Genomic DNA, 13,022 nt, shown 5'->3' on the forward strand with positions numbered 1-13,022 from the left:
TATAAATAGCTCACATAGACTTAAGTAACTGAAAAAATATCAATTTAAGAACAAGAAAAATAACAATTTACAAGGGATAAGAGGTTAATAGGTAAGGATATCAAAATAAGAAAACAAAATAATAAAAATTTATAGAAAGTAATAAGGAGAGACCGGGGATTAAAATTAGAAGCAGAGAAAAGATAAAGGTCACCTGAAAAGAGGTGATAGGTATGGACGTAGTTAGGGCAGTTAAGGGGATTCAGACTGGGGAGATTTTATAAGCTTTACAGGTGTTATTGCATGTATGATTTAATAGTTTCTAGGGGGTTTATGATTTAGTCAAAGGAAGACTTATTTACATGTATGATCAGTAGGGTAGAACATCATAGAAAGGAAAATAGTCTAATGACCAAAATAGAATGAAGTCAGACTAACTAAGCAGGGGTTAACATGGGATAGTATTACACACACACACACATGTACACACACACACACATATATATATATATATATATATATGTGTGTGTGTGTGTGTGTGTGTGTGTGTGTGTGTGTGTGTGTGTGTGTGTACTAGCAGAGATACCCGGCCTTGCTCGGGATTAAAATGGCATAGATTTTTATTGCTTTACTTATTTCAGTCATGTGACTGTGGCCATGGTGGAGCACTGCCATTGGTCAAAGAAATTAACCACAGGATTTATTCTTTGTAAGCATAGTACTAATTGTGTCAGTGTCTTTTACCAAACTGCTAAGTTACAGGAATGTAAACACAGCAACATCAGTTGTCAAGCAATGGTGGGGGTACAAACACAAGACACAGGCACACACATATACAAATGTACACATATATACGAGTCTTCTTTCAGTTTCCGAGTAAGAAATCCACTGAAGATTTTGGTCAGCGTGAGGCTATAGTAAGCATATATATATATATATATATATGCTTTCAGTGCGAATGGCTTTATTATACGGTGCCGTATTTTACAATGCTGTAAATAATAATAATGGTATTTTTATATAAGCTTATGCCATTCACCGTGCAATGAGTAACGAAAATAGTCTAATAACGGAGCATATAATATATGTATATATATATATATATAATTGGAAAACATGAAGTTTCGTAACATTGTTTACAAAATAATCCAGTAAAAAGACGATATTGAAAAAATCTGTTGTTTCTCTGTCTCTCTATCTGTTTACACCACAGGTAGAAGGGGACTGAACTCATGTTTGCAAATAATGGTGATTTGAAAATTGTTAGAATTGATGGTTTAAAATTATTTTTAATGCAAAAAAAAAAAAAACAAATGGCTGATTCCAGGCATTTTCGAGCATGAGAAATCCATTGGTGTGACTCCCAGATTGCTATCTTGTAAGGTGTGGATTTCTATAGATGCAACACAAACACACACACACACACACACACACACACACTCACAAACTGGGCTATACTATAGTTATAGATATAGATAAGTATGTATATACATATGTATGTATGTGTGTGTGTGTGTAAATGTGTGTGCGTATGTATGCTAGTGTGTGTAATGATATTTACGTTTTCATCCAGAAAATCGCTGTGAGATGCTGTGGAATTATCAAAGAAAACGTGTTGGTCAGAGTAGCTTCGACTGTCTTCTTAGCAACATATTCTTCATTTATGAGTGGAAAGATCTTGGGAAACCTGGAAATAAAGAAAAAAAGGAATGTTAATAATACACAGCAATCTCCATTTTACTCTTCTTTCTTCTCTTGCAATTTCTGTCTGTCTGTCTGTCTGTCTTTGTTGCTGTTGTTGTTGTTGTTGTTGTTGTTGTTGTTGTTGTTGTTGTTGTTGTTGTTCTTCTTCTTCTTCTTCTTCTTCTTCTTCTTCTACTTCTTCCCTTCCTCCTCCTCCTTTTCTGTTTGCCTGTCTCTGTTTCTTTCACTTCTCTCTTCTTTTCTCTTTATCTTCCTTTCTGTCTGTCTCTGTCTCACCTTCCTCTCTCTCTCTCTTTCTCCCTTCCTCTTCTTTTCTCTTTATCTTCCTTTCTGTCTATCTGTTTGCCTCTCTCTCTCTTTCCCACCTCTTACCTCCTCCTCCTCCTCCTCCTCCTCCTCCTCCTCCTCCTCCTCCTCCTCTCCCCTTTACTCTCTCTGGTGCTATCTTTATTTCTATCTATGAACACATTGAGAGTTTTATAATTCTCATATTTCTCCCTCTGTCCTTTTAGCCCCCTCCCCTCCTCCTCTTCCTCCTCCTCCTCCCCGTCCTCCTCCCCTCCTCCTCCTCCTCCTCCTCCTCCTCCTCCTCCTCCTCCTCCTCCTCCTCCTCCTCCTCCTCCTCCTTTCCCTCTGTTTGTTTCTTCTCCATCTCTCGTTTTATTTGTATCAACTTTTCTTCTATCTTTTTTGTTTTTTGTGATAATCAACAGAAGTTAAAATGCTTCCATCTCTCTAGCTTCTGAGATCAAAGTCCTACCCTGTTCCTTCGGATGACTTTGCATTTCATCCTTTTGGTGTTGATAAAATGGGTACCAGTCAAGTACTGGGGTCAATGTAATCAACTTTCCCCCTCCCCTCAAAAACTGCTGATCTGGTGCTAAAATATGATACCCTTATTACTATGAGTTTTTCTTTCAATTTTGTTTCTATTTCTTGCCAAATGTCTTCCCAACTCCTAGGGCAAAGAAACTCACTGTATACATTGATTGACCATTAAAATAAACACACCAGATTGTTCATTTACAAAATTGAATAAAGATATGTAGAAAAGAATTATTTACATGGATGGTAAATCAACATGTGATGTGCCATTTAAAACAACCTTTTGTACTTCTTGCAGGAATGGTAAGCCAGAGATTATGCTCAAAAGATTTTCAGTTCCTTTTTTCATCAATCTTGTGCTTCTACAATCACTGTTTTTTTTAGTAGTGCAATTTTCTGTATGTTATATATATTTGTAAGTCCTGGTGTTTTTGTTATGTATTTGTCTGAATATTTTTTTATTATACCTAAGGCACCTACTATGATAGGAATTGTTTCTGTTTTTAGATTCCACATTCGAGTTACCTCTATTTCCAGGTCTTTGTATTCTGAAACTTTATCCATTTCTTTTGGAGAAACGTTGTCATCTGCTGGTATTGATACATCAATTAGAAAGCATTTTTTTTCCTTCATGATCTTTGACAACTATATCTGGTCTATTGGCCTTAATTTCTCTGTGTGTATTGGTATATCCCATAGTATGGTTATTATTATTATTATTATTATTATTATTATTATTATTATTATTATTATTATTATTATCATCATTATTAAGGAGGCGAGCTGGCAGAATTGTTATCATACCGGGTGAAATGCTTAGCAGCATTTAATCCATCTGAGTTCAAATTCTGCCGAGGTTGATTTTGCTTTTCATCCTTTTTGGGGTTGATAAAATAAGTACCAGTTGAACACTGGGTCGATGTAATTGACTTATCCCCTCCCTGAAATATCAGGTATTGTGCCTATAGTAGAAAGGATTATTATTATTATTGTTATAAGAATTATTATTATTATTATTATTATTATTATTATTATTATTATTATTATTATGTTGTTTTTTCCTTCTTTCTTCAAATTTTCTTCCATTTCTCGCCGAGTGTTTTCCGTACATCTAGAGCAGAGAAACTCGTTGTATGCAATCCCAGTTTACACACGCAAATTCACAGGTAAACCATGTATTAAAAAAAAAAAAAAAATCATGAATGGATGTTGTTTTCACAGCGATAATGCTCTTCTCAGTACATGAGTTGTTCCAGTTAGCACGATTTTTTGCACTTCCCGTAGGGATGGTAAGCCTGGTATCATTTTCAAATAGGTTTCAGTACCTTTTTTTATCATTCCTAGAGATCCTACAATCACTGGTACGGTAGTCGCCTTGAGGTGCCACATTTTTTTCAATTTCTATTAGCAAGTATTTATATTTACTGATCTTGTCAAATTCTTTCGCCGCTATATTATGATCAGAGGGAATACTCATGTCAATTAATAAACACGTCTTCTTTGTCTGATCTTTTATAATAATATCCGGTTTATTAGCTTTTATAGTCTTGTCGGTATGTACGGAGAAGTCCCAGAGAATCAATACATTTTCTCCCTCAGCCACAGCTTCAGAATGGTGTTTATACCATTTGTCAGCGGTTTTGATTTTATAATGCTGACATATTGTCCAGTGTAAATACTGGCCAACTCTGTCACGTCTTGCTTTATATTCTAAATAATATTTATTATTATTATTATTATTATTATTATTATTATTATTATTATTATTATTATTATTTTATGTTTGACTTTTGTTTTGCATTTGTACAAGTTGGATCCCAGTCTCACCCAGAGACCTCAAGAGACAACAAGTTAGAAGTTCATGTAGGTGTTATGCCTAGGGTACCATATATTTGGATTTGTACATAGTGTTGTTCTAGAGAATGTTTAAGAAACCATAAGAAAATTATGTGTTTGTTTTAAAATTTGAGATCACATAGACAGTATTTTACGTAGGATACGGGGAGTTCCCATGAGCACTATCTTTTGAACTTCAGCCATTTTGAGGTTTCCTGGTATCTGATCTAGGTAGTAATCAGCCCATTTCGCTGTCATTATTATTATTATTATTATTATCATCATTATTATTATCATCATCATTATTATTATTATTATTATGCATATTATCAGATTGTCTGTGTGTCTATGTTTCTACCCTTTAATGAAACCTAAATATACCTTAATTACAAGAAATTCTTCAAATCATACTTTACCATTCTCTGTTTGAAAGAGATAGAGATACATAGATAGATAGATAGATAGAGAGAGAGAGAGAGAGAGAGGGGGGGAATGTACTTTGGATAATGTAGTCTCAGGTATACTATGTCATTTTCATTTTTTTAAAAATAAGATGAAAGATAGGATGTTCTGGGATAGAACATGTTTGATCAAAAGCCTGCTTAATCAAAGGTGGCTTGAAGCAACAACAGCAGCAGTAGCACCACCACCATCTACACTACCACTGCTACTCCACCACCACCAGCAGCAGCACCACCAGAAGCAGCACTACCACCACCACCACTACCACCACCACTACCACCACCATTTTCTCTGTCATCACTATCATCATTGTTGCTGCCACCAGCACCAGCTGTACCACCACCAGCACCACTGCTGCCGCCACCGTCACCGCCGCCGCCACCGCCGCCGCCAGCGCCACCGCCGCCGCCAGCGCCACCGCCACCACCACCACCACCACCACCACCATGAAGAGCATTCTGTCTTTTCTTTGAAAAGGTCAAAGGTGAATAGTTTCACTTCTAGGATTCTGAGTGCAGCTGTACTTGGGAATAAAAATATATCAAAAATTATTTCTTTTACTTCTATTTACATCGAATTTGATGGACATATAGCAGTACATATGCCAACTCAAGAAATCCCTTGTGAGACTTTTTATTGATGTACCTGAAGAGGCCCAGAACAGGTCGAAACATGTGTTCTCACCAATAAAGTCTATTACACATTCCATCTCCTATTTTATTAATACAGTTAACTTAACCTCCACTACGAAGTCCCTGCAGTGAATCTACGAATAACAACAGGTAATAGAAACTGTGCCGGTGCTTTACTCATCATCCATTTATGCATTTTGTACAATTTCTCCATCATATATATATATATATATATATATATATATATATATATATATATATATATATATATAATTATATGTATTTCTTCTATCTTAATGAATAAAAATTCTTCGGATAGAATAAATGGGTTAATAGAAACCAATGTAGCAAAGAACACAAAATAACTGTGGTGTAGTTCCTGTTTCTAAGGCAGGAACTCCTTGAAATTTTGGGTATTTGAGTATATTTAAAAATTTAAGGTCATAATGTCTTACGTTTGAGATGATTCCCATGCATTTCCTGAAGAGAAGGTTACAATTTTAACATCACAGATCCCTATGGATCATATAGGTTGTAATCCTTTGAAACATATGTAGGAATAAAGTATGCAATTATAACATGCGTTTTCTCCATTCCTTAAATTTTCATATATATATATATATATATATATATATATATATATATATATATATATATATATATATATATATATATATATATACTATATATATATACATATACATATATATATATACACATATATATATATGTATATATGTATATATATATATATATATATATATATATATATATATATTGAACGCACACGTCCTTTTTTGCAAGTAAGTCTACATTATTATTCTGACGTGACTCTATCTTTCTATCTACCTATCTATCTATCTATCTATCTATCTATCTGTCTATCTATCTATCTTTCTATCTATTTATCTATCTGTCTTCCTCTATCTTTCTATCTATCCCTCTGCCCTGGCCTCTACTTCACTTCTATACCCTTCTGTCCCTTCCTCCTTGTTCCACTTCCTCCCTCCACCATCCTCTCTATCTATTTATCTATCTGTCTTCCTCTATCTTTCTATCTATCCCTCTGTCCTGGCCTCTACTTCACTGCTATACCCTTCTGTCCCTTCCTCCTTGTTCCACTTCCTCCCTCCACCATCCTCTCTGCTCTCGTGTGACCTGTGGTCAACTTTCTTTTCACTCCAGCCGCTGTGAAGGCAAGACGAACTACTAGCGTTCTACCTCAGATTCGCGTTTGGCCGTACGGCTTTTGAATGTTGTTTTCACTGTCCAATTTTTCCTGTCTTGGTTTGTGTTTGCCACCTTGGAATCCTCTGTGTAGTGGGTTGATCCACTACTCAGGAAGAGACTATTCTAGAGTACGTTCTGTCTTATCTTCGAAACGTCTAGTTAGAATAGAGACAGCTGATGAAGGGATATTCCAAGTGGCTTTCTGTTCCTATGTGTTCGTTCCGTTGTCTGTAGTTCATTGTTCTAACGTCCTGTACCCTGATATGCATATATATATACACATGTAGATGTAAGTATGTACATATATGTGTGTATACATGTATATATATTCTTTGTATTATATATATATATATATATATATATATATATATATAGTACGTATATATATATAGTACGTATATATATATAGTATATATATATATATATATATATATATATATATATATATATATATATATATATATATATATATATATATTGAGTTGTCTGGAAAGTCCGTGCCGATTTTTAAAGGAAAGAAAAAAGTCAATAAATACTTGCTATTACATTTTTAATCAACCAAATATGAACCATTTTGTTGCACAATGTATCTCCATCTTTCCTTTAACTTGAAAATACCCTCTTCCCAGAATTGAGGTGGTTTCATGGCAAAGAATTCCTCAAGGTATCTTTTTACGTCATCTAAGGAATTGAAATTTTTACCATTAAGACTATTCTGCAGAGACCTGAATAAGTGGAAATCTGAAGGAGCAATATCCAGTGAATATAGAGGGTGGGGTAACACATCTCAGCCGAGCTGCAGCAATTTTTGTCTGGTTCCCAAAGAAACGTGCAGTCTTGCATTATCTTGTTGGAAAACAACACCCTTCCTGTTGGCCAATTCTGGATGTTTCTCTTGAATTGCTGCTTTTAACTCGTCCAGTTATGTGCAGTATTTCTCAGAATTAATTGTCTGGTTACTTGGGAGAAGCTCATAGTACAGAATTCCTTTCCAATCCCAACAGACACAAAGCAAGACTTTTTTAGGGAAAAAGAAAAGCATCAAGTGCCGAAAATGAACATTCTTATCTTCAATTTTAAAGGGTTACAGAATTAACACAGGTTATAGGAACATAAACCTTCTTCCACGAAAAGATAGCTTAAACTGTGCTATAAATGAAGGTGTAGTCAAATCCTATTTTATGGACTCAACCATGTTCTAAAATAAGTCGAAAGGTAAGCTACTATAAATCGGCATGAACTTTCCAGACAACCCAATATATATATATATATGTGTGTGTGTGTGTGTAAAGAATAAAAAGTTTTGAATGGTACAACAATGCACTATAATACAAAAAATGGACTATATACCTGTTGTAATTTAGTTATCCATAGTCCGATGATATTTCAGAATACAATTCCTTCTTCAGATATTCTTAGATGGAGTCTCTGCTATAATCTGTTTTCCAACGGCTTTTCTTTTTTATATTATATATGTATGCATTATGTGTATGTATCTTCTTTTATCTTATATTCGTTTCAGTCATTGGACTGTGACCATGTTGGGCCATTGGCTTGAAAGGGTTTTCGTTGAACAAATTGACCCCAATACTTACTTTTTCCTTTACTTACTCTATTGGTCTCTTTTGCTCTGCTTAGTTATAGGGTCATAAGCAAACCAACACTGGTTATCAAATGGTTATGCAAGAACAAAGAGACACACAACTTGACAGACACAATCTCGACAATCCAAACTTTAACTAACAATCAATGCATCATATACTCTCTTTCTCTCTCTCTCTTCTACACACACACACACACATACATACAAACATACATACACATGCACACATATGCAAATGCATGCATGCATATACTTATACACACACAGAGAGACTAACACATGCATACTCACATATGCTCATATACATGCACATGCACACACATCCACATGCATACATATACTTATGCATATACACACATGCATACAGATATATATACTTATGCACACACACACACATGAATACATGCATGGATATACAAACATGCATGCACACATACACATGCATGCATACATACTGATGCAAACACACACACAAACATGTATCACTTGCACACATGTACATGCACCACATAAACACAGACATACATAAACATACAAGCATACATATAGGTTTGTCCCTTACAGGTGCCAGTGCTGCTTAAATGCACCTGTGCAACATGAGATGCATCCAGTACACTCTGTAAAGTGGTTGGTGTTAGGAAGAGCATCCTGCTGTAGAGACCATACCAAAGCTAACAACTGGAGTCTGAACAGCTCCTTGCTAGCCAGCTCCATGTCAAACCGTCCAACCCATGCCAGCATGGAAAGCAGGCATAAAGTGATGATAATGATGATGATGATTATGTTAGATACATGTTTATGAAAGTATTATTCAATTTATGTGTTTTTTAATATGTATCTCTGTGTGTGTGTGTGTGTGTGTGTGTGTGCGTGCGTGCGTGCGTGTGTGTCCATATATGTAAAAGGTTAAGATCCTTTCAGTCATGAATGACCATGTGACTGCACCTAGAAAGTTCCCCTCCGAGGCACAAGTCCAGGCAAGGTTATTTTTTTATGGAAGACCAGCAGTTGCCCATGCACACCAGCCTTCCCTCGTCATACTACCAGTGTTATCCACAGGAAAGGCAAAGGGGCCGATACAGCTTGGCACCAGTGATGTCGCAACTCATTTCTACAGCTGAGTGAACTGGAGCAACATGAAATAAAGTGTCTTGCTCAAGAACACAACACGCAGCCCCATCTGGGAATTGAACTCACTACCTCATGATTGTAAGCCCAATGCTCTAACCACATACATACTCACACACACACACATATATATATATTAGGTCATCTCATAAATAATGTGTTTTTTTTAACACTTTTATTTTTCAAAATTAAGGTAAACAAAGTTCTTTTTTAATCTAAAATATACAATGCTCTTCCATTTATCTGGTAGACTTGCAAGGACCCTCTTCCAAAATTCACTTATTTGTGACAAAAATACTCCTCCAGTACTGTTCTGACCTCGTCTACAGAATTCATATTTTTCCATCCAAATGATTTTGAAGATTGCAGAATAAATGATAATCAGATGGGACAATGTCTGGCAAATATAGTTGGTGGGACGTCGTTTCCCATTCAAACTGTTCCAGCCTTTGGAATGTCATCTTTGCTGTATGTAGCCAAGCATTATCCTGATGAAAGAACACCTTTCATCTTGAAACCAAAGATGGCCGTTTTTCTTCTAGTGCTCTCAAGCTACTCACAGTAGATCTTTGTTATCGTTTGGTTTGGTTTTAATAGTTCAAAGTGGACTAAACCTTTCATATCTCACCAAACAGATAACAACACCTTATGTGAGTGAAAACCTTCTTTAGCCTGGGGTACCAGTGTTTCTCTTTTCCCTTCCCACTGTTTTCAGTGCTTAACATTTTTATAGAGAACTCATTTCTTGTCACCAGTCACTATTCAGTCCCCCCAAAAAGGTCATTCATGAGACGTGACAGCAAAGAAGAGCACTAATTCACTCTCTGTGTATGATTAGACACAGAAAGTCTGTGAGGAACCCATTGACCAGATTTGTTGACTTTTCCAATAGCATGCATGTGTCAATGGATGGTTGAATGACTAAATCCAAGCTTCTCTGCTAGTTCCTCAACAACTATGATGGGATTTTGTTCCACCAAGGTTTGCAGAACATCCTCATTGAGCTCTACAAATCTTCCAAGATGAGGCTCGTCTTCTAGGCTGTAGTTTCCAGCTCAGAATTTCTGGAACTACCATTGAAACTGGCTTATACTTATTGTTCGATCCCCACATACTTCATTAATATTACTTGCACTTTCCGTTGCATTGTTGCCTTTATTGAATGCATAAAGCAAAATGGGCTGAATATGCTCCTTTGTCACTTCCATTATAGCTTTGAAAAAATAACTGTTAAAATCAAACTGCACTCTTCAAAACTTGCACTAAGAATAAGTACACAGTAAAATTACCTCCTGTTTTGTAGCAAGTTGATGCAGCTAGCTTATCTCAATCCCCTCTGACTTTTACTTCGTGCAATTGAAAAAAAACTGCATTATTTATGGGATTATACACCTGCTTGTTGTTCCTTCATCTGTCTTTGTCATTTGTTTACTGTAAATTTGAACTCTCTCTCTTCCTCTCTCTCTCTCTCTCTCTCTCTCTCTCTCACTCCCCCCCTCTCTCTCTCTCTCTATATATATATATATATTTATATATATATGTATTTGTTTTGGTTTCAAAAAGAGAAGCAAACTAAATAAAATATAAACAAAAATTAAATAATTGTATCTTATAAGACTTGAGACTCCATGATGATATCCGTGTGTGTGTATGTGTGTATGTGTGTATGTCTTTCTCTGTGAGCATGCGTGTTTGAAATGTAATACATGTATATGTGTGTTTATTTATGAGGCAACTAAAAACCAATTAAGAATAATTTTTTTTTTTGCCCAATTTTAATATTGAATTCAAAAACAGCTTTTCTCTTTTTTTCAAGTTCATTGACCTTGTGAATAGATTAATTTCACTTTTGTTGTAGTAACAGCTGTAAGATACCAGTAAACGAACAGTGTTTTTTAAATTATAGACAGTCCAGACAGTCCACTTATATTGGTTTCAAATTTTTGCACAAGGCCAATAATTTTAGGGGAGGGCATAAATTGAGTACATCGACCCCAGTGCTCAACTGATATTTATTTTATTGACCCTGAAGAATGAAAGACAAACCTGAACTGGGTGGAATTTGAAAGCTAGGGTAATATTAGTTTCAAATTTTGGCACAAGGCCAGTAAGTCCAGAGGAGAGGGTAAGTCAATTATATCGACCCCAGAACTCAACTGGTACTTATTTTCTCAGCCCCCCAAAAGGATGAAAAGTAAAGTTTATCTCAGTGTAATTTGAACTCAGAATGTAAAAACAGACAAAATGCCACTACACATATAGTCCAGCATGCTAATGGTTCTGCCGCCTTCTATTTCACTTATATTGATAACAGATTTAGTGTATATGTGTAAGTCATGGCTCCTTGTTCTCCTCACACCTCAGAAAATCTCAGACACATGCAAACCAATTAATAAAGGAGCCATTAAGTTATAACTTGGCTTACTGAAAATAGCAGCCAAATCTTCCTCACATCAAGCTTTGGGAAGGATACATTAAATATTAAATCATTCTTAATGGTGGAACTTGAAATAGATAAAACTATAAATAATAGCATGTAGGATATTGCTTATAAAAATTTCTTGGATGGATAATGTTGAATGCTGCCCATGGGACTTGAACCCCAATACCCACCATCATCTGTAAGCATGACAAATGTTCTACCACTATAGCAAAACAACCCTGTAAATTTCATCCATCCATACCTCTTGAAATTTTAAAATTCTTGTGACATAAACAACACAGTTCTCACTAATAAGAGCAAAACTTCTAAAATAGAGAAAATTGGAAGGGTTGCTTTGGTATAATGGTAGAACATCTGTTATGTTTAAAGAAGATGTGAGTTTGAATTCCACAAGTAGCTTTCAACTTTTTCTATTCAAGGTTTTTTTTTTATTAAATCCAATATTTACTCACTATTGTTGTTAGCATGCTGGCCAAAATGTATAACAGCATTTCATCTGTCTGTATGTTCTAGGTTCAATTTCCATCAGAGTTGACTTTGCCTTGGATCCTTTCAGAGTTGATAAAATTAGTACCATTTGAGCACTGAGATCGATGTAATTGACTAGCCCCCTCCCTAAAATTTCAGGCCTTGGGCTTATAGTAGAAAGGGTCATTTATAAGTTCATGTTTTTCAAATTCCACTGCTAAAAATGAGCTATTTCACATTCTCTCAAAGTTTTAAAATTCTTATGGCATAAACAACACACAGTTCTCATTTGTTACCAAAGCTTGTAAAATGACTGAAGAAAATTCGAAGGATTGCTTTGGTATAGTGTTAGAGTGTCTGTCATGTTTATAGAATATATGAGTTTGAATCCCACAGGCCTGCCTTTGACTTTTTTTTCTAACCAAAAAGCCTTTTTAAACCCTTTTATTACCAGCACGCCTGAGACCATTCCTGGTTCCAGGACACAAAGTGATTTAAGTTCAGATCTTACATCAAAATTTCATACAAATTTAAGTTCCAAGCACCAGATTAATAAAGACAAAATTATATTAAGATATTTTTAACTACATTAAAAATTAATTGAATGTGTGTATATGTGTGGTTAAATAAAAAAAAGGTGTTTTTTACATGCCACATGCACGGGAGCCAGTCCGGCGGCATTGGTATTGACCACACTCAAATGTTGTTTTTC

The 13,022-nt window shown here is 35.4% G+C and overlaps 1 protein-coding gene across 1 annotated transcript in view; it reads right to left on the minus strand.

The window, feature by feature from the left end:
• Positions 1 to 13,022, minus strand: part of LOC106874561 (epidermal retinol dehydrogenase 2) — a 170,442-nt gene that overhangs the window by 26,788 nt on the left and 130,632 nt on the right. Inside the window, exon 4 of the mRNA XM_089365488.1 lies at positions 1,541 to 1,666. Within this exon, the coding sequence (XP_089221614.1) occupies positions 1,541 to 1,666 (126 nt within the window). The remainder of the gene's footprint in view (positions 1 to 1,540; positions 1,667 to 13,022) is intronic.

The sequence above is a fragment of the Octopus bimaculoides genome, chromosome Z, assembly GCF_046866305.1.
Source record: "Octopus bimaculoides isolate indiv1 chromosome Z, ASM4686630v1, whole genome shotgun sequence".
NCBI classification, from domain to species: Eukaryota; Metazoa; Mollusca; class Cephalopoda; order Octopoda; family Octopodidae; genus Octopus; species Octopus bimaculoides.